General features: G+C 47.5%; 2 protein-coding genes across 4 annotated transcripts in view; one reads left to right on the top strand and one right to left on the bottom strand.

Annotated features, from left to right (window-relative positions):
* Positions 1–6,054: 6,054 nt before the first annotated feature.
* On the bottom strand, positions 6,055–12,369 carry RAB19 (RAB19, member RAS oncogene family). Of its 3 annotated transcripts, none has more exons than XM_054033785.1 (4): positions 12,308–12,369; positions 11,423–11,651; positions 9,361–9,544; positions 6,055–6,745 (listed from the first exon to the last, which is right to left on the bottom strand). In XM_054033785.1, the coding sequence occupies exons 2-4, from the start codon at positions 11,618–11,620 to the stop codon at positions 6,480–6,482; spliced, it is 648 nt and encodes a 215-aa protein (XP_053889760.1). In that variant the 5' UTR covers positions 11,621–11,651; positions 12,308–12,369; the 3' UTR covers positions 6,055–6,479. The 3 variants fall into 3 exon arrangements, with proteins under 3 accessions (XP_053889760.1, XP_053889779.1, XP_053889770.1); XM_054033804.1 differs by having other exon boundaries at positions 12,319–12,336; XM_054033795.1 differs by lacking the exon at positions 12,308–12,369 and adding an exon at positions 12,067–12,255.
* Positions 12,370–14,829: 2,460 nt separating this feature from the next.
* SLC37A3 (solute carrier family 37 member 3) overlaps positions 14,830–24,934 on the top strand; it is a 43,516-nt gene continuing 33,411 nt past the window's right edge. Inside the window, exon 1 of the mRNA XM_054033750.1 lies at positions 14,830–14,847. The gene's annotated coding sequence lies outside the window, so the exon portion shown is untranslated. The remainder of the gene's footprint in view (positions 14,848–24,934) is intronic.

Genomic DNA, 24,934 nt, shown 5'->3' with positions numbered 1-24,934 from the left:
TAAAAATGTATAAAAGATATATAAACTCTCATGCTTCAAGCCATAATCCTGCCAGTGAAAATTTGGAATTAGAAAAACTTCTCCTACAGCCATGTTCCTTCTTCTGACATCTTGGATTAGCCCTTGCTAAATTTCACCTCTGCTAAAGAATTATGCGATGGAAATTTACATTGGTTCACTTAACTTTTGTATTTTGTGATAGTGCAATGGGTCCCCACAACCCATCCCACATAGTATTAAGTTGTTCATATGTGCTCACACAACACTCCTTCAGCTGTTGCATTGTGGGTAAATATTCCAGCATAGGTCCTGGTGCAGTGTTCCCTCTAATTTTTTACATCCATGTGAGGAAGGAATTTTGTGATGTCCATCAATATGGAGGTGATGTGTGGTGGGAGTGGGGTTTGGAGTACAGGAAGGGGCTCAGGGCTAGGGCAGAGGGTTGGGGTGTGGGGGGATGAGGGCTCTGGATGAGGATGCAGGCTCTGCGGTGGGGCTGGGGATGAAGGGTTCGGGGCGTGGGAGGGGGCTCAGGGCTGGGGCAGAGGGTTGGGTGCAGGGGGTGAGGGCTCTAGCTAGGGGTGAAGGCTCTGGGATGGGGCTCAGGGCTGGGGCAGAGGGTTGGGGTGGGGGTGTGTGGCTGGGGATGAGGGGCTTGGGGCACAGGCTGCGGCAGGGGGAGAGAACTCCCCCCAGCCCTCTCTCGCTGCAGCAGCTCGAGGCCGTGTGAGGGGGGCCTCTCCCCGGCTGCGGCAGCTCCAGCAGGGCTGCACTGCGCTTGGCTGGGCCAGGGAAGGGGCTCCTCTCATCAGCCGTGGCAGCTCTGGTGGGATGGAGCTGGGTTGGGCCAGGGGTGGGGGGCGCTTCTCCCCGCCTGCATGGCCCTTGCTAGCCTGCTGGCTGTGTGGCCACGCAGCTTACAGGGAATTTAGATCCTGGGAGCAGGATTATTTGCCGTAGCAAACCACAGTGGGACAGGTGCTATATATTTTTTTAAATATCATTTTAACATGTTAACATATCATGCATTTTGTAAAATGAAAGGATACTGCATAGCAATAATCCTTAAATGGGCTTAAGTTTTCTTTTATAAGTAGCAATGCATACATACAATGACCAGCACTGCAATAGCTCAAACCTGGAAAAATCAGAATGGGAGTTAAGGTAAAGAGTAGTGACTCCAGAGATTGCTGGAGCCTTGTGGGATTGTGCTGTAAGGACCACTTGCAACTGCAATGCCCGTTCTTTCAGTCTAATTGCATAAGAATGGTGTAGTGACCTCAAGCATGGACATAATTGTGGTGAATCTTCTTCCAAGCAAGTAAAATTGCAACAGGTATGGCACAGCTTCAGCATGAACATGAGCTGAATCATGCTCAATTCCTGGAATACTCTGCAGTAAACTAATCTTAATTCTGGGCCAAGGGCCCTAGATTTTTTTTTTTTTTTTGGACACTTTTGGTGTGGCAGATGAAATTATATGGCAGCGATATTTAAATTTAAAAAAACCCCACTGATTTAATTAAATAAAATTGACAATGCAGTCACTAGAGCCTTGGCTTGCTGGACATAGCTTGTCCTTTGCAGTCAACCTGGGTTCGGTGTCCAATCAATAATGGTTCAGTTTCATACTACAGACAACATTGATGCAGGCAGGTGTAATGTAGTACAACCTTAACTAGAGCTACCTTGTAAACACTTCTTCCAGGAAGTGATCAATATTGCTATTTTAAATCTCATTATAGGTAGTGTTTACTCTGTTTATACCGTGTTTTAGAAAAACCATATTACTGCCTAGTAATGCAAGATTAAATCTCACTGGAAGTCAATATTTTAGGCTCCTAAATTCCTTTTGGAAAGGGAATTAAGATTCTAACTCACTTAAGTGCCTTTAAAAGAATGTACCCTTAGGCTCTCCTAAGGGGAACTTTCTACCCAGTTTTAAACCAGTTCAGTTAAAACAGAGCAGTTATATAGAACTGGGTTTTGGTGGCCTAACCTGTTTGTACTGAAAATTTCAAGATGGATGATGCTCTATGCTACAGGTGTAACCAGTTCATTAATTTCCCAGTGTAAACAGACCCTAAAAGCTCGAGGCCCCTGTCTGGGGATATAGAAGTGTTTGTCATCATTCCACGTAGAACCTTTCTCGGTAACATTTGAACTCTCCTGTTGACTGGTCTTACCTGACTCTTGCAGTTGGAAGAACAGTTGGTGTTTCTAAGTCTTGTAATATTTTATGTTTGACAGCCCCAGTTCCTACAGAGATTACATGAGACTCTCAACTTTCATTATAAACCCCACCTCTTTCCCCACCTCAAAATAAGTTCTGTCCCTCGTTGTGGGGAAAAAAAAAAACTTGAAAACATAAGTGTACCCTAAACATTCAAAAGGCAAGTAAAAAAAACCCACGTTTAATACTTGTGGCTTTTAAGCCAATCATGATATCTTGAGGCCCTGACTCATTTTTAAATGCTCAGCATTGGCCATACTGCAGTTGATCTGTTATGGACACCACTGATAACCATAGGCTTCTCTCAAACAGTCTCAGTTGACACCAGTGTAAAGGTCTGATGTTAGTGAGTGTAACAGCCATTTGAAACTAGTTTTATGGGATTTTAAAGGTGTGTTTTTAGCAAAATTAGGCACCGTCCATCTTTTCAGTAGCTAAGAGGGCTTTTAACTGGAGGACATGAAATACCAGCAAGCTTGTGAAATGGCACCATGAATGTCTAGCCTCATTTTCTACCCGCTTCTTAATGGAGATGTTAAACACAATACATTTACAGCTGGTAGGAGTGGGAAGTGGAACAAATACAAAAAATCCTAGAGCAGTTTAAAAGAAAAATCACCTTGCCTTGGCCCAGGCTATATACCCCTGTGCTTTTTAGGGAGATGTGCTAAATAGAGTTAAGTTGTTCAAATTTGGCAGATAGGTATTTTTCTTCTGGTGGCTGCCATTTTGTGTCCCAGAATCTAAGCTTCCATTTTCAATAAAGTTTCTCACTGTTATTGCTTAATTTACACTGGAAAATACTCTGTAATCATTAATATTGCCTAGGATACTAGAGCTTGTGCATTAGCACTCCTATTGCACTTTTCTGTGCATTCACACACAGGAATGTAGCAAAGTGTTGTTAAACACATTGTCCCTTGGGCTCTGACCCAGCATGATTACTTTAAGGGCTTGGGAGAGATTTCAAAAGGGAGTCTCTGAGTGGGGGTTCAGTGGAATTGTGGGAGATGGGATTAAACTCCTAGAAGTCCCAGGGAAGAGTAGCCTTTTTCTTCATATCATCCCAAAATGGAGGCTAAGCTGAATCCTCAGTGGTAGGATTATCTGCTTGAGCTACTGAAGACTTGCCAAGAGTCCCCCAGCAAGAGTTGGCAGGCACTCACTTCATGCAAAAAGGCTCTGCTCCCTCCTCTACGAGGTAGAGGGAAGGGGACCCGTGCCAGGTGAAGCAACAACTGCAGACCAGTGAGTGTTCTTCACATGGTGCATGGAACAATGCTGCAGAACCTCTTGATGAGAAGAGAGACCACCCATGACAGCTTTATTGCCTCAGGCAAAGCGAGTAGCAGTAGCCCTGGGGAAGCTACCTACACTGGACGATTACTGGTTAGTGGAATATCAGGTTGGGGAAGTCACAGTAGGTCCAGTAGTACTGGAGGTATGCAGGGACATGTAATTAACCTAGCAAATGGACTGACAAGCATTGAGGGGCTTCTCTAACAGTCCTGCAGCCTTTGGTGGTAGGTACCCAGGCTCCAGCCACTCTATCAGCACGAGAAGTATTAGGAAAGGCTACTCATGGTAACTTTTGTGGACTGGCTTATCAGTCTTGGCTATCTAAACAAATAGGCCAGCTAACATGCACAAGGGTAAATGGTTTTTGGTTGTTTTTATTTTATTAAGGCTGTTTTAGGAGGGAAAGTTACTTTCAAGCAGGGATGATATAATTGGACGCTCACATAAGTGGGACTTGGTTTGCATGCAGAGCATGGGGGAATGCTTTAATTAAAAACAAAACACCCACCTCCAGTCCCTGCCTTTACACTGTTAAGTAATGTCAGATGAGCAAGCATCAATCACTGTACCAGCCCAAAAACTCAAGTGATTTTTGGATTGTTAAAACCAGGGCTTTGGAGCAGAGCCCAGAGCTGCAGGTTTTTGCCTGGAGCTGGAGCGAAGCACAGCTCCAAAGCCATGGTTAAAATGCCACATTACAGCAGAGGGAGCAGCACTACCTCTCTGTTCAACTAAGTCTGCATTTGATCCTAGGCCCCTGGTCACCAAGAAGTTAAATAGGAGGGAATGGAAAAGAGGAATAAGTGACTAAAGGGGCTGGATAGACTGAAGGTGCATGTTTGGTGTAACTAAGTGACAACCAACATAGGCTATAACTTTCCATTAGGTCTATCTAGCCAGGGGGCATAGAAGTATGCAGACAAGTATTGGGCTGACAAGGTAAATGTAGGCTAAATAGCACGTGGTAAATGTAAGTGCCCTGGCTGTAGCCAGTAGTGGGAATCCCCCATTACTTCAGCTCTTAGTTCATAGAACAGCATGGCAGATAAACATAGCTGTTAACGTGCCTAATGTTAAACACGAGAAGAAACTGGGCCAGAGGAAGTTTCATTGTGTTTAAATATATGCCCAACGAACCACAAGCCTTCAATCTTAAAGTCAATGTTTAACATTCTTTATGAAAAGGCTTGTCTGATCAAGCACAAAAGAGATTCTACCACCTGTTATTCAAAAGCAGAGAAGAAAATGTGATCCTTAAGATACCAAAGGCAGTTTACCAAACCTCCCACACCTACTTCTAGGGCTCCTGTGCATTATGTCCAGGTCTGTATTTTATTGTAATAAAGGGGGAATTCTAGCTTGTAATTCACCAGTGACAGCATAACTAAAGAGGCATTTGAGTAGAGTACAGAGGGACACAGCCAAGGTTTTTTAGGGCCATGCTTTGAGTATCCCTCAGGCAATCTCCTCAGAAAGGGTTAAACTGGTATTGTCTCACCTCCCCCAACCACTAGTTTGATATTATGGAGTTAAAGGAACAGCTTCCTGGAGCCTTCCAATAAACTGAGTAGGAGACCTCTGCAAGCAGAAGCTTTTGTCAGGAATGGTAAAAATGCGTCCACTGTTAACACAACTGCCCATTTTAGCAGCTCTCCCCTTGAATTTCTCATTAGAAATCTCCCAAAGCAGTGAAGAAATTCTGGGTTTGCAGAGAATACTTTTGAAAGGTCATGACAAGAAAAACAACCCCCCTTGCTAAAGATAAGCTTCACAATACAAAAGTTTGATTGAAACCAGTATTGGGGCCAGCTTTTGGTGGCCAATGTCTTACTGAAAAATGCAACCCAATAGCAGTACTAAGGGCATCCCCATCCTGTTTCATTACTGAAAATCAATTACTGGTACTTAGAGAGCCATTCTACCTGTCTAAGCAGCTGTACAGAAGCCTGAAAGCTATCTTTGAGTTCTAAGACTAAACTATGGTGTCATTTCCACAACCTGAACAGCAACTGTTTTAGAGAGGCTTTTGACTAAAAATCATCCCTTCGGTTTAAGCAAGGGATTAGTAAGAAATAATAGGGAGTCTTTCATCTCTCATTTGAATTCTGGCCATTACTATTGGCTTGGAAGGGGTTTCACTAGAGAGTCTATATCACAACAGCAACCACCAAAATGTGGCCCTGGTACCAGTCAGTGTCAGCAGAAAGACCAAAGAAGAAGACTGAAGGCAGTTCTCACCCACTGAAGTTGGGAAAAAGTCCTGGGGGTACCCCTAGGCCCACTGGCATACCAGTCAGATTGTTCTGGCTGCTATGCAAGCAATAGGGATGGAAGCTAAGTTGTCTGGCAAAGGGAGGAAGATAGATGTGGCAGCATTGTCTACTTGATTACAATACCAGTAGTAAGTTATGGCATGGTATCTGCAACAGATCTGCCATCAGCATCTCCCTGAATGGAAATCTGAACACTGGAGTAATGCAAGCCAAACGGCCATGAACAAAAAAGTGTAAGTACACATGTCACACATTGTAAAGCTATTTATGAAGACCAAAGAATTTGACCTACAGCAGGTTGTGTTTCCTGACCTAAAGGAAACATTCAGCACAAAACCTAGTTACAGTCAGCCTCTGGCACAGCCAGAAGACTCTATTCAGAGAGTTTATCCAAAGGCAGTTGCTTCCATTTAGGAGTAAGAGTCTTCACAGTTCTTTGCAGGCTAGCAGCGCCTAGTCTTCTCCTCTCAGCTCAAAGTCTTTGCTTAAGTACCAACAGCTGCCATGTTCAAGGCAAGCCAGCACTTTTGACCATTGCAACATTTATCTCCTGGAGAGAGTTACAGGTCAAAACAGCAAGGCAGTGATACATTAGAATGATGGTTTGAGGCCAAACAGGAAACGTATGAAGTCATCAGCCACACCTTCACAGCTCTTATGATCGAGACATCTCATCAGCAAGAGCACTGGGACTTCTCTACACTTGGACTAACAATCACCGGCCTGGAGTCCAGATAGATGCTGTTTGGAGGATGCCCTCCATGAAGCTGCAAAGTGTTGCGGGCTATCAGCTCCTTTGCCATCAATGTAAACACCTCATCTACATTCTGGGCCTCTTTGGCTGAAGTCTCCAACACAGCCAATAGCCCATGCTTCTCTGCCAGTGTACAGGCATCTTCAAAAAGGACTTGGCGGTTCTCCGCTACATCCGATTTGTTCCCTTTAAATAAAAAAAAGCTTCCATTAATGGTCTGCATTCTAATGTATGAATGCAAACAATGCAATTGGTTAGTTTCCCCAATGTTTTTTTAATATTTATTTTTAAAGGGATTTTGTGCCAAGGAATAAAATTATGCCAAACAAGATTTCTAGTGAGCAGAACACTAAAACCAAGAAAGTTTCATGCATGGAAACTACAGCAACTTTTTGGGGCCTGTGGTGAAGGTTACCAAATTCATGCTGCAAATTGTTAATACATTTTCTTGCTTCTAGACTTGCTGTAGGGAAATGGTGCAGGAGCACTGACTTGGAAAGAATTAGATTCACCTACCACTTTGTAACTTCTTAGAAGTTTGCTGAGTTACAGAATTCATTTCAATATAGGTGTTATTTCTAATGTGGCTATTTTTTCTTTCTAGGTAGGTTAGCTGTTAAAGGGATATCACACACAAAATGCCAAGAGGACCTTGTGCACAATATAGCTCCTTATAAAACATGTTTCCATATGTTCCAAATATCTGTGTTAATTTTCTCACCAGTATCAAACATCCATTCAGAAAACCATTAATGGAAGCCATATATATTCTGGTACTACCAAATTAATTTGGCCTATATCTTTAGGTGGATGCTGAGATCTCAACAATACTGGGATATTGCTGGACTAATTCAGGTCTCCTAGGGGAAAATAGAAACATTTATAGCCTCAGCCTGTGGTAAGGGAATACCTTCCCAGCTTTGGATATTAACAAGATCCAGTATTACAATTAAGGAGTTTTGGGGTAAAGTCAGAAGGTACATAAAACCTATCACTGTTGGCCAGCTTTATATAGGCTACAATTTAAATATAAATAAGCAGCAACTTTGCATATGCAAATAGAACTGTTATACAGTCAATTAGTATAAATCAAAATCTAGTCCAAAACCAGAAGGCACCTCTAGCTAATAATAGTGTCATTAAACATCAATTTCACTGTACACACACAAACCAATGAAAAATGTTTCCATTGATAATAGAAATCAAAGTAGGAAAAACACTGCTTGAGAAATTAGAGTTTGAGTTAAGGCTATTTAATTTATTTTTATATATAATGTGTGTTATGGTTATAAAGTTGCATATCCATCTTATAAAACAGGTTTTCTTCCCCTGCCTGAACTTCCATATTCTCCTGGCATGTACGATATTTTACTAGTGATAACTTTCAAATTGCTCAAGGATGTTGAAACTTGTCTTTTCAGCAAATTCAAAATGTATACTGTCAGGAGTCAATCTTTTTCTAGAGGGGCTTTATAAAAAACCTACACCCCAGCTTTATAGTGTATCTGTTTATTTTCTTACATCTCTCCTCTCTGTCCCCCCTCCCCCCCTATTTCAAATGTTAAAGGGTAGGAATCAAATTATTTTGCATTAAAAATTTACACCAGAATGAATTAATATATAACTGAATAGATGGGAAAGATTCAGTAGACAGTCTGAGTAGCAAGTAAAAGCTAAGCAGTACCAACCTTTCAAATACAGTCAATGTTTTATTCTGAGACACTGAATCTATACTGGACATTTTCTAAAGAGTTTAGGGCTTTCTTCATTTGTTTGTTGAGCATAATAGATTGTGTTTCCATTTCAGGAAAGAAATAGTCTGTTTATTAAGGGCTATAGAGTTCAAGTGATGCCTATTCCCTTGTTCACACCAAGATCTACAACTCCATGCAAGTCAGAACTTGTTTTTCACGTCATGTCTTCAGAAGACTACTAGGAAGGACTTACCTAATTCTTCATAAATAGGAGTATAGTATTTTAAAGTGTGTGTTAGCACGGGCTCAGACCCCACAGCTACCAGGCTTGGGGGTCCAGCCTTGCCAAGGTATGGGGCCAAGTCAGATTGTTGTTCTGCAGCTTGTATAAATATGCCGCTCTCAGCACAGTGCTGATAACAGAACAGGCAAAAGCGGCAGGCTCTCACTTTGCCAGCTCAACCCTCTTTCCTGTGGCTGAGAGCAACAATAACTACAACTTCTGATTGCAGGAGGGAGGGACGGGAGGAATAACCCTGCTTCCCATCAACCACTCTCCTTCTCTGTGAGGAAAAAAAGGGAGAGACACAGGCAGCAGCCTTCCTGCTCTGGAAGAGGGTCCCCATTGCTAACCTGTTTCCACTTAGGATCAGCCGCCCTGGGCAGTAGAAGCAAGTGCACGTCAGTAGAACGGACACGAGAAGGCGAACATATGGAATATCAAAGAGGGGTTTGAGATGGGTGCATTTTTGCCCATTGACAACTTGTTATGCTCGTGCGTATTGGAACCATTGGGCTAAATTCATCATTTCTGAAAGTGGGCCCATATCCGGTGACCTCAAGAGAGTTGCAGTAAGCTTTTTCTATTATAATGGGGCAAAAACAAGGAATAGGATATGAATACTTGATATTGCTTGGTTCTGCAGTATAGACAGGAATGGGACATTTTCTTTCAAAAACATATAGCTCAAGTTACTACACTCATTCTGTTCTCTGTATTTTGAAAAATTCATGTAACTAGAGTCTGAGATGAAGTGTGGGGAAGGGGGGGGGGAGGTTAAGGTTATGTATCAAAAATAAACTAAAATAGAAAAAAGTTTGACTTACCAATTAACATCAGGACTAAGTTAGCAGCTCCATATTTTTCAATTTCATTAATCCAATGAGGAATAGATTCAAATGTGGACCTCCTGGTAAGGTCATAAGCAAGGATGGCACCATGGGCACTGCGATAGTAACTCTGAGTTATCGTCCGGAAGCGCTCCTGGCCCGCTGTGTCCCACACCTGGATCTGCAGGAGGAGAAAAAAAAAAAGTAATGCCAGTGAAGTTTAGTGAATGCCACTTCAGAGTTTGCACTGGAATTTAAGGTGCCACCGGACTCCTTGTTGTTTTTGTGGATACAGACTAACACGGCTACCCTCTGATACTTGACACTGGAATTTATGATATTCAATACTACTAGGCCTTATCTACACTCAGGGTATGGCCACCCTAGAGATCTTATAGCAGTGCAGCTCCACCGATGCAGCTATGACGTTGTAAGCTCTGTAGTGCAGATGCTTTAGGCTGATGGGAGAGCTCTCTCCCGCCGACTTAATTAATCCACCCCCCAATGAACAGTAGCAGTTATGTCCGTGGGAGAAGCTCCCCTGCCAACATAGTGCTGCGCACAACGGCGCTTGGGTCAGTGTAACTTGGGTCACTCAGGGCGTTGGCTTATTTACACCCTGAGCGACATAAGTTTTGCTGATATATATGGGAGTGTAGACATAGCCTAAGGCTACAGCCACTTTAGTGAACCTCCTGACAAGATGGTTTGGTTTTGCCTGTGTAGATGTGACAAACTATGTTATAACCAAGGTGCAGCATAGTTATAACACAATTCAGGCTGGTCTATGCAGACAGAACCAAACCATGCTATAATGTGGCTTGGACATTATTCTGGAGGAATCATTTTCCGTAACTGGTTTGTAACTGTATTATGAAGAGGGCGAACATGTTGTGTCCTTAGGAGTGGGAGGGAAGAAAAGAGACAGTATCTTGTGCTACCAAGGTATGGAAAAGGATGAAATCCATCAGTCTATTCTATCGCCAAATACTCGGGGCTGAGCTGGGAGGAAGCTCAAAATAAGCGCTAGCTAAGTTTTTCTATTGTGCAAATCATCACAGTATCCCAGTTCTTCAGCTTTCTCAGAGTTGAGTGCGCTGCCATTCAAGGAATTGCAGATCTTGGGGAGAACAAAGACCCAAGTTCATGTCTCCCACTTGATCACTGGATTCAGCTTCTAGAATGCTATCCTCTTCACCACAGAGGTTAGGGGGAGAGGCCCACGCCCAAACCAGCCTTCAAATAGCTCATCTATTTCCATCAGGGGTTAATCCTCAAGATTATAATTTTTTTTAAATGTACATACAAGTCAAAATACATGCACAAATAATGCAGACAGACAGCACTCAGGTTTTACCCTGCTGTTCCTTTGGAGCACACTAGAATACTATATTTACATCTATGGGGTCAAGTTCTTCCCTGGTCTTCAGCAGAATTACTAGGGATGAGTCCAGCTCATTTTACAAGGCACACAAGGCATAATGAGCAATTTGGAGGCCAAGGGGAAATCTGGGCAGAGATGGGAACAAAACCCATGTGTATGTAGCCTGTGCTTGAACTAGGAGACAGAGTTTCCCCCATCCATGGGGGCTGACAGGAACAGGGATGGCCCACCCCACCTGCAAGTTAGCACTCACTTGCTGTGACCTGGCTCAGAGGGCATAAGCGGTATTCGAGCTGTAGCCCTCCAGAGGGGGTATCTTCTCATCACAAGAGGAGCCCACCCATGGGTTCAAGAGGCAGCGTGCACTCAGCTTTGCCCAGGGCTGGAACAACAGGCAGGGCTTGCTGCAGGTAAGTTTCGGGCAGGTGCGGGGGGGGCGTCCCTTGCAGCACAGCGCAGCTCGACCGCGGGGTACAACATCGCTCAGTTTCCTAGTCATTGCAACCTATTTCTTCCTCCCCCATCCTCGGGTGCAGGCAGCTAGTTTGTCCCGCGCAGGGCATATGAGCAGAGGGAAGACTCGTCTCCTCCCCCCCCCCCCCCGTGCTGATCAGGATGTTTAGTCCTAACTGTCCCCTGCTCTGGGTCACCACCGAGCCTGCGACAGCCACTAACCTTCACCTTCTTGCCATCAATCTCCAGCGAGCGCACGGTGAAGTCCACCCCGATGGTGTTCTGCTGCTTCTCGTGGTACTGCCCCGACTTGAAGCGGTGCACCACGCAGGTCTTCCCCACGTTGGAGTCTCCGATCAGGATGATCTTGAACAAGTAGTCGAAGGCTTCCTCCGACCCGGAGCTGGAGAAGGGCATCATCCTCCTCCCCCCTTAGCTCAGCCTCTCCCCCCTGGGAGGGAGAACAGAGACGGCATTCAAAGCTCCGGAGCATGGCCACCCGTGTTGCACGTGGGTCGAGAATTGCTGCGTGCGGCCTCCCACACAGGTCATATAAGCCGCAGAGCGCTTGGGCAGCGGGCAGATGCAGAGCCGCTGGCACGTGAGGGCCACTCCTCTCCCCCAGAGCAAGGAGCCGCCTTGCGGATGAGCAACCTTTCCCTCTCCTCCCCGCCAAAGGCTTCTGCCTCCTCTTTCGGGAGTCACTTTGGGGGAGAGTTTAATTAGAGCTGCGTGCCCTTGTAGACAAGCGAAAAAACACTCGCCTGGCCTCCCCTCCCCTCCCACTGCATTGCAAAGTGGCTTAAACACAAAGAAAGAAAGAAAGACAAACAACCCCACACTCTTTCCGGAAGGCGCAGCTTCACCTCCAAATCAGAGTGTGCTGAAGCCACGTGTCTTCCCTGCACCCTTTCCTTCATCGAATTGAGTCCATCTTAGCTTGTTTGCTTTCACAACTTCTACACGGCTTTAGCGCCGGCCGGCCGCTCTGCCTTCTCCAAGGGGACCAAGCGCGGCTGAGAGTTACCGAGGCATTTAGCCTCACGCAGCCATAAGCGCCCAAGCCAAATGCGCCGCGCCTCCCTTCCCCCGCCTAGGTTTACTCACCTGTTACTCACCTCTGTCTCGTACCTGTGTGAACAGGTATCGCTAGCTCTCTTTGTACCCTCGCCCGCCCCTTCTGGCCTTTTCCTCACTGGCTGCTGGGAAACGTAGTTCGGAGACAGGGAGAGCTACTTAATGCCGCGTCTCTAGCCACCCCCTAACGCTCCCTTAGAAACGTGCTAAGTGCCACAACAGTGGCAGCTAGCAACCCAGTGTGGAAGCGGGCCCCCTGCCCAGTCTCCCCCTCCCCCGGAATATTTCTTTGTGGACTAGGGGCAGGGCCGCCTCCAGGTTTTTTGCCACCCCCCAAAAAAAAGCGGAGTGCCCCCGCCGCAACAAAACAAAAAAAGGGCCAGAGTGCTGCCTCAAAGGGCCGGAGTGCCGCCCCTTGAAAAGTGCTGCCCCAAGCACATGCTTTGGACGCTGGTGCCTAGAGCCGGCCCTGACTACGGGAAGAATAATTGGAAATGAGCTCAGTAAATGCTCATAAAACAGCCCCTATTTGCTTCAGTTGGAGATCTTTTATCTCCCTCCAGAATGCCTCAGTCTACTTAAATAACCAGGGTGTCTCCACGTGGCACGTGGAGGGGTCAATGAAATCATTAGCTCAGAGGGTCGCCGGGGTGGTGTGTTTATTACAAGAGGGGCCACGGTAAAAGAGGAAAACTCCGGGTGGCATGTAGACCCGGCGGGAAGTGCTGAGCAGCAGAAGGGCGCCGGGGGTTGATGGTGCAGAATGGGAACCCGGGCTTCGCCTGTGCCTGGGAACGGGCTCGATGGGGCTGCCAGGGGCGCACGTTGTTACTTGGCTAGCTGTTTCTGCGGTGCCTGGCCCTGAAGTTGTCTCTCACATGACGTCATTATCCTCTGGAAACTGGCTTGGGGCTTCCCCTTTCCCTCCACAGCTGCCAGCTGGGAAGCTAATGTGCGCAGATCTCCCGTGGCAATAGTTATTGTGTCACATTAACTGGGTTTCCCTTGAACGTGCCCCCGGAAGTTTGTCCAGCTAGCAGCCCTCCCAGTCTACAGTGGTCCTGGGGTTTTATCATCTCTCCCTTACCCTGTGTAAGTACTTTGGGGGACCCCCAAAACCTGCCCCCGCTTTCTAAAAAGCTCCACAGGGGTCCAGTGTTAGGAGAAGAACTAAAAATAACAGTCCCATGGGTGACAGGTTTCAGAGTGGCAGCCAGTGTTAGTCTGTATCAGCAAAAAGAACAAGGAGTCCTTGTGGCACCTTAGAGACTAACAAATTTATTTGAGCATAAGTTTTCGTGGGCTAAAACCCACTTCATCTGATGCATGGAGTGGAAAATACAGTAGGAAGATACACAGAGGACATGAAAAAATGGGTGTTGCCATACCAACTATAATGAGAGTGCTCAGTTAAGGTGAGCTATTATCAGCAGGAGAAAAAAACCCTTTTGTAGTGATAATCAGGATGGCCCATTTCCAACAGTTGACAAGAAGGTGTAAGTAACAGTAGGGGGAATATTAACATGGGGAAATAGTTTTACTTTGTGTAGGTTTCAGAGTAACAGTTGTTAGTCTGTATCCGCAAAAAGAACAGGAGTACTTGTGGCACCTTAGAGACTAACAAATTTATTAGAACATAAGCTTTCGTGGAGTACTTCTTATCAAACTGTCTCTACTGGGCTATCTTGATTATCACTTCAAAAATTTTTTTTCTCTTACTTAATTGGCCTCTCAGAGTTGGTAAGAGGAGCTCCCACCTGTTTATGCTCTCTGTATGTGTGTATATATAGCTCCTCAATATTTATTCCACTCTATATGCATCCGAAGAAGTGGGCTGTAGTCCACGAAAGCTTATGCTCTAATAAATTTGTTAGTCTCTAAGGTGCCACAAGTACTCCTGTTCTTTTTACTTTGTGTAATTACCCATCCACTCCCAGTCTTAATTAATGGAGATATCCTATCTTCTAGAACTGGAAGGGACCTTGAAAGATCATCAAGTCCAGCCCCCTGCCTTCACTAGCAGGACCAAGTACTGATTTTGCCCCAGATCCCCAAGTGGCCCCCTCAAGGATTGAACTCACAACCCTGGATTTAGCAGGCCAATGCTCAAACCACTGAGCTATTCAAGCCTAATTTAATGATGTCCAGTTTGCAAATTAATTCCAATTCAGCAGTTTCTCCTTGGAGTCTGTTTTTGAATTTTTTTTGTTGGAGTGTTGCGACTTTGAGATCTGTAATGGAGTGACATGGGAGCTTGAAGTGTTCTCCGGCTGCTTTTCGAATGTTATAATTCTTGACGTCTGATGGGTGTGCACGGTGCGGGACGTGGGAGTGGCACTGGGAAGAGGATGCAGCAGCCGCCACAGCTCGCGGGCAGCGCGGCAACTCGCTAGCGTGACCGCCACGCTATTGGCCCAGTGCGGGGGGGGGGAAACTCAGCCGGGCGGAGAGCGATTGAGCTGGACAAGGACTACAACTCCCAGCATGCACTAGCGAGGCGCGGGCGGCCTTCCCTCCCGGAAGAGGCGGGATCACGTGACTTCCTGTAGCTGGCCTGGGGATGCTGGCAGGTGAGCTGTGTTGACGTGGAAGGAGTCGGTGGGAAGTTTCTCAGCCCCTAAAAAGGGAGGTGAGCGCCGGGCTTGGCCTTGTGCCTGGGGAGGGAAGGGGAGAGGTTCGCCCCTCCCCCGTTTCACTGCACTCAGGGAGGGGGGCGCGATCTGCCTGCAGCTGCCATGTGGCCCCTCTGCTTCCACCTGGGGCTGAGCCTCACTCGCTCTAATAATGGACTTCTTTGCCCAGGGTGGGGGTATTGCCAGCTTTTCTCCCAGGTGCCATCTGGGAGCTACTAGCTCTTCTGCTACTCCAGAGACGTGGTCTCCTTTGTCTTCTCTTCAGCCAGAAGATCCTTGCTGTTTTTGTTAATATCAGTTGGGCTCCCCCTTGTTTCCTCGTGTGGGGTTTAGGGTCTGTATGGATCAGGAGTTGTCACTGTTTTCAGGCCTGGAAGAGTGGGTTTGGGGTCCTTGATTGGCAACAAAACTTGCTTGTATTCAGTAGTGTTTGCTATCTGAGAATTTCGAAATGCTTTGCGAACTGTAATGCTTCACGAGACCTCTCTGAGGTGTGGTGGGTTTTTTTTTTCTTTTTTAAAGGGCAATACTCCTGCTCCTAATGCACACGTTCAGAACCTTTATGTGCAGAAATGCAGGCCCTCCGCTGCAGGTGTGAAACTAGGGGCAATTCAGTATCCTTTGGAATTTAGGCTAATAACCTCAGTGTTCTGCAGCAGACTGCTTTAACAGGAATAGTGCCACTGCTAGATGGTTATAGCTTATTGAAAAAGTTAATGAAATGGCAAGTAATGATGCTATGCAAATACTGGTAATCAAACTCAACAATCACTTTTTACTAAAATTCCTTAGCATTGGCTCTTTCAATTAAGATTTTTTTCCAGTAAACTCAGTTGTTAAAATAGTCAAGAACAGTGAACACAGTCAAAAGAAAGTGTTCAAAATTTGGAGTGAATTCACTGACGCTGTAGCATTTATTCTTCTCTACTTAAGAGTCAGTGTTGATACGTGAAGAAATCTCTCTTGCAATAACAGTTAAAGCAATTAGAAAATTTGGATGTGTTAAAAATTGAAAATAGTCTGGCTTTAGAGCTGACCTGCAAATGGCTGTAGAGAGATCTGCTCTTGTACCCTTTTTTTGTTCTTTACAATGTGGAGAGACAGAGAGAGAGTCTGAAAAGAGTGTTTTTTTTTTTTTTTAAGCTTTTCTTCTAGTTTTTCACCTTAGAAATATCAAGAATATTAATTTGGGTCTTCCCTAGCTGCTTTGGAGGATCACTGGCTGGTATGAGGAATGTTTATGAGCTCTTAATACCTTAATTGAAGTGGGGGAGGAGAGTGTTGAGTCTTTAACAAAGGCTTATTCAGAATGTTAATTGGTTGAAGTTAAATAGGTATAAACAAACTGACAAGACAGTTTTAAACAGTCTTAACTAAGACCTTCCCCTCTTAAAGGCTTAACTTTCACTTATTGGGTTCCTGTCACTTCATTTGTTCTCTTGTCGTCACAGTATCTTCTACCCTAGACAGGGCATTAATTCCTAATGTGTAAAAGTCAGGGGAAAAATTGGTTTAAAAAAAAAAAAAAAGCTCAGGCTTCTTTTATAAAGCATAAAGTATGTTTCCCTTGCCATATCCCTGCAGGTCACCTTCAGGAAATGTAGCTGGGATTGAAAAGCTTCAGAGAAGGGCACCTTAGATACAATAAAGATATGTGCTCTATAAATACTGTAGAGGCCATAGGGTCAAAACTGTGGCTAGATATTGAAAAGGGCGGGGCAACTCTCACAAGTAAGATTTGCATTGGTGTAGGCTAAAGCAGTGTCAAGTAACGCTCATGTTTCAGACTGTAAGCCGGAGTAGTCAATAGATGGACTTGGGGCCAAATCTGGTCCACCAGATGCTTTTGAATGGACCCTGAAATCTTTTTATTTACTTATTGTTATGTTGTTTTTCATTTTCTCTGAAGTCTGGATCTTGATTATACATTGACCAAGAAATTTGGACCTTGACAAAAAAATAGACTATCCCTGTAAGCTGATCACATCAGGAAGGATTTTTTTCCCCTCTCGGTACCATTGGCAAATTGCCTTATGGGGTGCTTAGGTTTCCTCTAAAGAACTGGGTATTTTTCATTGCTTGGTGGCTAGAGAGGGGTGGATGGACAAAGATGTCAGGATATCTAATTTGATGCAGCAATCATTTGATTCTGTATAGCAAATCAGATGCTCTTATAGTTATGTGTTGAGGGAGGCAGCAGGAGCCAGTGGATAGGGTGCTGAACAGGGACTCAGAGCCAAGACTAGAAACCAAGTCTCCAGTCACTGACCCCTTGGGAGACCTTGGGCTAGTCGCTTCCTCTGTGCCTCTGTTTCACCATCTGTAAAATGGGGCTAATGATACTGACTTCCCTTGTAAAGTGCTTTGAGATGTGCTGATAAGTGCTATATAAGAACTAGCAACTATATAATTTATTCCCAGTGTACTGGGAAGCAGGAAACCTGTGTTTTTTGCCCATCAGTAAAATGAGGATAATACTGCTTAACTGTCACAGAAATGCTGAGTCTTAAATCATTAATGTTTGAACACTTTTTGAGATCCTTGAGGGAAGGGACTGTAACAGTGTAAATGCTGTTATAACTAAGGCTGGCCAGAAAATAAGACTTGTTTCATGAAACACTTCAAGGTTTCAATATTTGTCTTTGTTACAATATGGAATGAAAACCTATTGAATGATTTTGTGAAAAAATGAGAGACCAAGACTCGCCCAATAGTCTGGTTTGAACCAGAGTCTCACATCCTAGGTGAGTGCTCTCACTGTCAGGCTAATGGCTATTCTGAGGCACATGTACACTCTGTATCCTTCCATGTCCCCAACCAGCCCTAGTTATAACCTGTAGCTAGATTTTCAGACAAAAGATGGTTGTCCCTGTATATTTCTCTTCTTCCACTATTCCCAGGGTAGGTGCTTTGCCTATTTAAAGAAACAAACCAACCCTGGAACACTTTGCCACTTAACATTCATCAGCAGTTAGTGGTGTGACAGACCCAGACCAGTGGGATACAGGAGTCTGGTAGAGGGCAAATATACTGGTCACTGGATGAGTAGTTTTCTGTTCCCTGACTGACCAGAGGAGGGGCTGCACTAGAGTAATCAGGAACCTGCTAGAACCAGTTAAGGCAGGCAGGCTAATCAGGGCACCTGGGTTTTAAAAGGAGCTCACTTCAGTTTGTAGTGTGAAAGTGTGAGGAGCTGGGAGCAAGAGGCGCAAGGAGCTGAGAGTGAGAGGGTGTGCTGCTGGAGGACTGAGCGTTATCAGACACCAGGAGGAAGGTCCTGTGGTGAGAATAAGGAAGGTGTTTGGAGGCGGCCATGGGGAAGTAGCCCAGGGAGTTGTAGCTGTCATGCAGCTGTTACAGGAGGCACTATAGACAGCTGCAGTCCACAGGGCCCTGGGCTGGAACCCGGAGTAGTGGGCGGGTCTGGGTTCCCCCCAAACCTCCCAATTGACCTGGACTGTGGATTCTTCCAGAGGGAAAGGTCTCTGGGCTGTTCCCCAACTCACATGGTGAATCTCTGAGGTAAGAAACTCCGCCAATAAGTGCAGGACCCACTAAGATAGAGGAGGAACTTTGTCACATTGGTGTCAGGAGTGGGATCTTGGGGTGCACAGCGCGGCGGAAGAAGGAGGGTGATTTAAAAAAAAAAAAAGGGAGAGGGTTTATTTTGTTTCACCACCATGGATGACATAGTGCGGGCACTGATACAAGCTACGGCGGCCCAGCAGGAGGCTACCCGTGTCCAGGCAGCTGCCCAACAGGAGGCAGTGCGGCTGCAGCAAGAGACTAATCGCCTGCTGATGGACCAGGCTGCTCAAGACCGAGCTATGTTGCGGGAACTGGTAAACCAGGTAAAGTCCCTTACAGAGCTGAATCGCGGCCGTGATGGGACGCGGCTCATACGGGCCAGCCATTGGCTGCAGAAAATGACACGGGAGGATGATGTAGAGGTATACCTTCTGGCCTTTGAGAGGACAACCCTACGGGAGGCCTGGCCTCGAGATCAGTGGTCTGGCATCCTTGCCCCTGTGTGGGGAGGCCCAGAAGGCCTCCCATGATCTGCCTGAAGAGGCTGCGGCAGACTACCCCCAGCTGAAAGCAGAGATCCTGGCCAGATCTGGGGTAACGACGGCAGTGCGGGCCCAGCAGTATCACGGTTGGAGGTACCAGGAAGACAAAACCCTGCGGTCCCAATTGTATGACCTCATCCATCTCGCACGAAAGTGGTTGCAAACAGAGTCCTGGAGTCCGGAAGAGATACTAGCGGTTCTGGTCATCGACCGATACATGAGGGGACTACCACCAAACCTTCGTGCCTGGGTAAGCCAGAACGAACCCTCCACCTATGATGAGGTTGTCGCCCTGGTAGAGAGGCGAAGGACAGCGAGGGCGCTGACGCGACCAGTTAAGGAAGAGGCACCCCGGGTTAAACTAGCAGCACCAAGCCCTAAAGTCCGGGTGATTGGGCCACCAGGAGGGCCCAGGTGGAAAAAGAGAGAGGCTGAAGGCCCCTCGTAGGCCACAAAGAGTCGGAGCACTGAGGGAGAAGAGGATCGTGATGTTAGACTGCCCAAACCAAGAGACCGGGGAACGCCTAGGGCTCCATACAGATGTTATGCCTGCGGGGAGTGGGGACACATAGCTGCACAGTGTCCCAATGCTGAGGAGCCTATGCAGTGTAACTTGGGGAAATGGGCAGATCCATGCTCCCTAATCCACCTTGTGGGGGGGTCTCACTAACCCCACATATGTATACCAGACCAGTGAAACTAAATGGGGTAGGGACCATGGCACTGGTTGATTCGGGGAGTGCTATCATACTTATCTCAGGGAAGCTCCTGAAGCGTAGTCAGCTGCTACAGGCTAAACATACAGGGATAACATGTGTCCATGGGACAGTTAGCTACTACCCCACCATCCCAGTAAAAATTGAGATCCAAGGGAACACTACTGAGGTAGCAGCAGGTGTAGTCCCTAAACTCCCATCCCCGGTGCTCATAGGGAGGGACTTCCCAGGGTTTGGAAACTTACTCCCAGTAGGGGGATTGGAGAAAGACGGGGATGCAAAAATTGGTGAGGCATCCACAGCAGATTGTCAACCCCCAATCTTCTCTGAAATATCCCCAGATTTGTTCTCCACTCCCAGACAGGGTAGAAAGACAAAAAGGGAAAGAAGGGCAGCTAAGGCCTTGGGAACCCGAATACTGACCAAAAGCCAGAGGGTCGCTCTTGTAGGTAGGCGGACCAGCGCAGCTGAAAAGGAGGCCATGCAGGAGGGAGAAGCACCTGAGTCTGACTCCCACCCTAATGCTTCTGAACCAGTAGAGGCAACAGAGACTGGACCCCTAGATCTTGGGCAGATTAGCCCCGGGAGAGGAAATTTTGGACAGGACCAGGCAGAAGACCCAAGGTATGACAACATTAGGAAGGAGGTGACTGAAATAGATGGGGTCCCATGGAAGGAAAAACCCAGGGACCAAGACCCTACTTGATAATGAAGAAGGATCTCTTATACCGGGTTGCACCAGTACAGGGGCAGAAGGTACAGCAGATCCTAATACCTCAAAAACACCAGAACGCTGTATTAAGTCTTGCTCATAGTCATCTTTTTGGGGGGCATTTGGGAGTAGAGAAGACCCTGGTACGAGTCCTACGATGGTTCTTCTGGCCCGGAGTACATGAAGTGCGGAGGTACTGTGCCTCCACAGAAGAACCTGTGGAGTAACCATGGGATGGGGGTTTCCATAAACATTTTGCTTTTCTGCCCTAGGGCTCAATTGAGAAGCAATGCAGCAACCAGTAACCCAGAAAAGAGGGAGGGAGAGAACACTCACCACCCAGTCTAAGTGCCCCAAATTGAATTGTGTGGCTGAAAATTTGAGATGCGTCCACTTTATTTTAGTCCTGTCAAACATGTGAAGCATTGCAAAGGCATCTGCACATGTGAAGGGAGACAGAGGAATTCTGTTTCTCCTGTCCCGCTAAGCTCTCTTTGGTAAACTGGCTCACGGCCCGAAGGAGGAATGTTTCCATAACTGGAATTCAGAATGTCTGCTGGGTTTCAGGGCTGTTTAGAAAACCATTCAGTGGGAGCAGTGTTACAAATTTGATTTGGCTAGCCAGTGTTGACAGGGCTAAATCACAAGTCTCCCTACCCATGCAGTGTTTTAAATGTTTGTTTGTATAGCACAGTGTACTGACACTTTTTTTTTTTACTTGCATAAAATACACTGTGGGAGGGCAAGGGAGTGTTAACTAGCTGGAAATTGGCTGGTAATACCAGTAGCTAGTGATAATATTCCCAGAGCCAACTGTATAGCAGGATCCAGGCTATGCTCTCTAGGGAACAGTTCAGCCCTGGTGGGGCGGAGGGGATGTATTAGAGTAGTAGTCGCCGACTGGTCAAGCCCGGACACTCTCCCAGTTGATCATGATCTCCGGCTGCTAAAAGTAAAAGCCCTGCTGCGCTGCCGCTAAGGCAAGCTCCCTGTCTACCCTGGCCCCACGCCTCTCCTGGAAGCGGCCAGCAGGTCCCCGCGGCCCAGGGGGTAGGGGCAGGGATCTCTGTGTGCTGCTCCTGCCTGCAAGCACCACCCCTGCAGCTCCCATTGGGCAAGAATGGGGAACTGTGGCTAATGGGAACTGATGGGGGGGGGGGGGCTGCAGAGGGGCAGCATGCAGAGCCACATGCTCCTCCCCCACGGGATGCAGGGATGCGTTGGCCCCTTCCAGGGGTGGCATGGGGCAGGCAGGGAGCCTGCCTTCGGCCCACTGCGCCGCCGGGAGCTGACTGAGGTATATGCTGCCTGGTGGGAGCCCGCACCCCAGCCCTGAGCCCCCTCCAAGACCCAGCACCCCATACCCCCTCCTGCACTCCAATACTCTGCCCCAGCCCAGAGCCCCCTCCTGCACCCAAACTCCCTCCCAGAGCTTGTACCCTCACCCCCTCCTGCACCCCCAATCCCCTGCCCTAGGCTCAGCCTGGAGCCCCCTCCCATACTCGAAATCCTTCGGCCTCAGCCCAGAGCCTGCTCCCGAACCCCAACCCCAGCCTGGTGAAAGTGAGTGAGGGTCAGGGAGAACAAGTGAGGGAGGGAGGGAGGATGGAGTGAGCAGGGCGGGGCTTTGGGGAAGGGGTGGGGTAGATCCTGGGTTGCACTTAAATTCAAAAAGTGATCTTGTGCATAAAAAGGTTGGAGACCACTGTGTTAGAGCTAGTAGATGTTAATTAACAATAACTTCATGGTTGACTTTGCAGCTGGGAGTAAAGGGGGTCTTACACTAGGGAGTCTGTCTCACCCTTCATAGCTTCTAGAGACCAAGCACCAGGGGCTCCTTACATTCTTCCATTCCCAACCCCCAGCTCCCTGTGCCCCACCTTCCCATCCCCTCTATTTCATGTGCCCCTCGCAACTTCCTCACTGGCAGCAGCTCTGTGTGCGCACCCCTTCCCTCCCTGTGCTAGGTGCTTTGTGTGACCCCCTTGGCCCTCACCAAGTTCCCCCATGAAGGAGTTGTATGTCCCATTGTTTTCCCCATTGCAGGATTCCCACATGCTCATCTGTCAGAGGGGATGTCTTCTCTGTAGTGCCTCCTGCTGGCCTAGCAAGGTCCTGCAGACATATTTTCCTCAATTTCCTCTACTGGGGCTTTCAGAAATAAACCATTTGCCTCCAGAAGCTTTATACAATATATCTCTTGGGTTTGGTTTATACAGCTTTCCCCAAAAGCACCCCTTTCGTGTCAGGGGTCTTCCCAGCCTTCTTCCTAGGGACTGGGGTTTTCCATCAGTCAGTGCCCTGTGTTTCTTACCTCAGGACAGCTATGACTTTCCAGCGGCTCCTTCAGCTGGTCCCGGTCTCTAAGTAGCCCACCATGGTTCAGCGAGTAGACTGCCTCCTCCTGCTGGTGTCTGAGCTGAGTCAGGATGTATACATACAGCCCTCTTTCCCAGAGCTGGCCCTTGGTTGCTTGGGAGAAAGGGGAGCTGTCTTGCCCCCTTAAAGGAATAACAGTACAGATTTTCCCCAAACACAAACTGTTCCCCCAGGACCACTGCCCCCTTCCCAACACCTGCCTTTGTCATTTTCCTAGACCCTTCTGTTCTAAACCTTAAAGGGACACATTACAGGATGGGTGGGATGACCCTTAGGCTCTACTATCCTTAAGGGTTCAGATCCCACATCACACAGGTCCAGGGCAGGGGCTCTGTGTGTGCCCTGCGTCCCTTTCTTTTCTCCCATTCCAAGGTCACCTAATCTCTCTCCTTGCCAAGGGTGCTCTGTGCCCCATTCCCCCTCCATTCCCACTTTCTTCCCCATGCCAGGGCCTCTGTGTAGCCCCTATTCTAGAGTCCCCCATTCTTCCCATGGCATGTGTTCTGTGTCCCCCATTCCTCCTCTCTGCATAATAGGGTCCCTTATTCTTCCCCAAGGTAAGGGCTCTATGTGAACCATCTTTTCCCTCACCCCATTTGCCCTGCCTCCATACCAGGTTCCCCAATCTCTCCCTTGACAGCTCTGGCTGCCCCATTCACATCTTCACCCCCATAACAGGGGCTGTGTACATGCTCCCCCTCCTTATTCTTCTCGGTGAGATAAATCAGGGTATCAGCATGTTAAAATTCTTTTGGGAGAATGGGGGGTGTTATGCAAGAAGGCGTTGGAGGGTGCCATTAACCAGTTTTTTGATCTAAAGACAATGGCAGAGGTGCTTGAAGCTGTGGCTGTGCTAATCAAATGGCAGGGGCTCCAAGCTTGGCCAGTGACAAGGTTGGAAGGAACCTCTTGAGTCTAGCCCAGTGGTTTTCAAACTTTTTTTCTGGGAACCCAGTTGAAGAAAATTGTTGATGCCCACGACCCAACAGAGCTGGGGATGAGGGGTTTGGGGCGTCGAGGGGCTCAGGGCTGGGGCAGAAGGTTGGGGTGAGGGCTGCACAGTGGGTCCGGGAATGAGGGGTTCAGGGTGTGGGAGGGGGCTCTGGGCTGGTGCAGGGGGTTGGGATACGGGAGGGGGTCAGTGCTCTGGGCTGGTGGTGCAGGCTCTGGGGTGGGGCCAGGGATTTGGGGTGCAGGAAGAGGTTCCAGGTTTTGGGGGGTTCAGGGGATTGCGGCAGGGGATTGGGGGCGGACTTAGCTCTGGCGGTTCCCAGTCAGCAGCGCAGCTGGGGTGCAGAGGCAGGCTTCCTGCCTGTCCTGGCATCACAGACCGCACCGCACCCCAGAAGCGGCCAGCAGCAGGTCCGGTTCCTAGGCAGAAGCATGCAAGTGGCTTTGCGCGACTATCTCCCACAGGCACCGCCACCCCAGTTCCCATTGGCCGGTTCCCAGCCAATGGGAGTGTATAGCCAGTGCTCGGGGCGGGGGCAGCGCGTGGAGCCCTGTGGCTCCCCTGCCTAGAGGGCAGCGCAGTGTTGAAAAAGGGGCGCAGCGCAGTGTTGGAAAAGGTAGGCACTAGCCTGCCTTAGCTGGGTAGCACTGCTGACGGGACTTTTAACATCCCGGTCAGCGGTGCTGACTAGAGCAAGGTGACCCAGTACTGGGTCACAACCCACGGTTTGAAAAACATTGGTCTAGTCCATTCTCCTGGTTTTTAGCAAACACTGCATACTCCTTCCTTGCTGTGGTTTTGCTGATCTAGCTGTAAGTCTCTAAATAAAATATTACAGTTTTTGACTTGACCTTAGTGTCAGAATCCTTTCACTAACAATACCTTAGATTAGTAGAAGGTTGGGCAGGTATGAACATCCGTCTACAGATGGGGATGGTGAGGTGCAGAGAAGTTAAGTGGCTTGCTCCATGTCATACATCATGACAGGGGCCAAGATGGGACTAGAATATAGGGCACAGGACTAGTAGGCAGGAGGCCCATCTACTGGATCTCATCACCCCATAATTTCTAAGCTAAGCTTCCCCTTTTCCAGCTGTCCCCCCCCCCCCTTTTCCAACTGTGTCCACTCTCTTTTGTATATGATCTCTTGTTAACATCTTATTGGCAAAGGAAGAGACGTTTAAATTCAAAATCT

The sequence above is a fragment of the Malaclemys terrapin genome, chromosome 1 (assembly GCF_027887155.1).
Source record: "Malaclemys terrapin pileata isolate rMalTer1 chromosome 1, rMalTer1.hap1, whole genome shotgun sequence".
NCBI classification, from domain to species: domain Eukaryota; kingdom Metazoa; phylum Chordata; order Testudines; family Emydidae; genus Malaclemys; species Malaclemys terrapin.
This window is presented reverse-complemented; position numbering and strand designations above follow the sequence as displayed.

What these genes read in the sequence shown, in the direction of transcription:
- RAB19 (XM_054033785.1), bottom strand. Translation starts at nt 11,620, where the DNA reads ATGATGCCCTTCTCCAGCTCCGGGTCGGAGGAAGCCTTCGACTACTTG. An exon ending in TTGATGGCAAGAAGGTGAAG is followed by an intron (nt 9,545 to 11,422) that starts GTTAGTGGCTGT and finishes CTCCTCCTGCAG; the next exon opens with ATCCAGGTGTGGGACACAGC. An exon ending in CTTAGTCCTGATGTTAATTG is followed by an intron (nt 6,746 to 9,360) that starts GTAAGTCAAACT and finishes TTTTATTTAAAG; the next exon opens with GGAACAAATCGGATGTAGCG.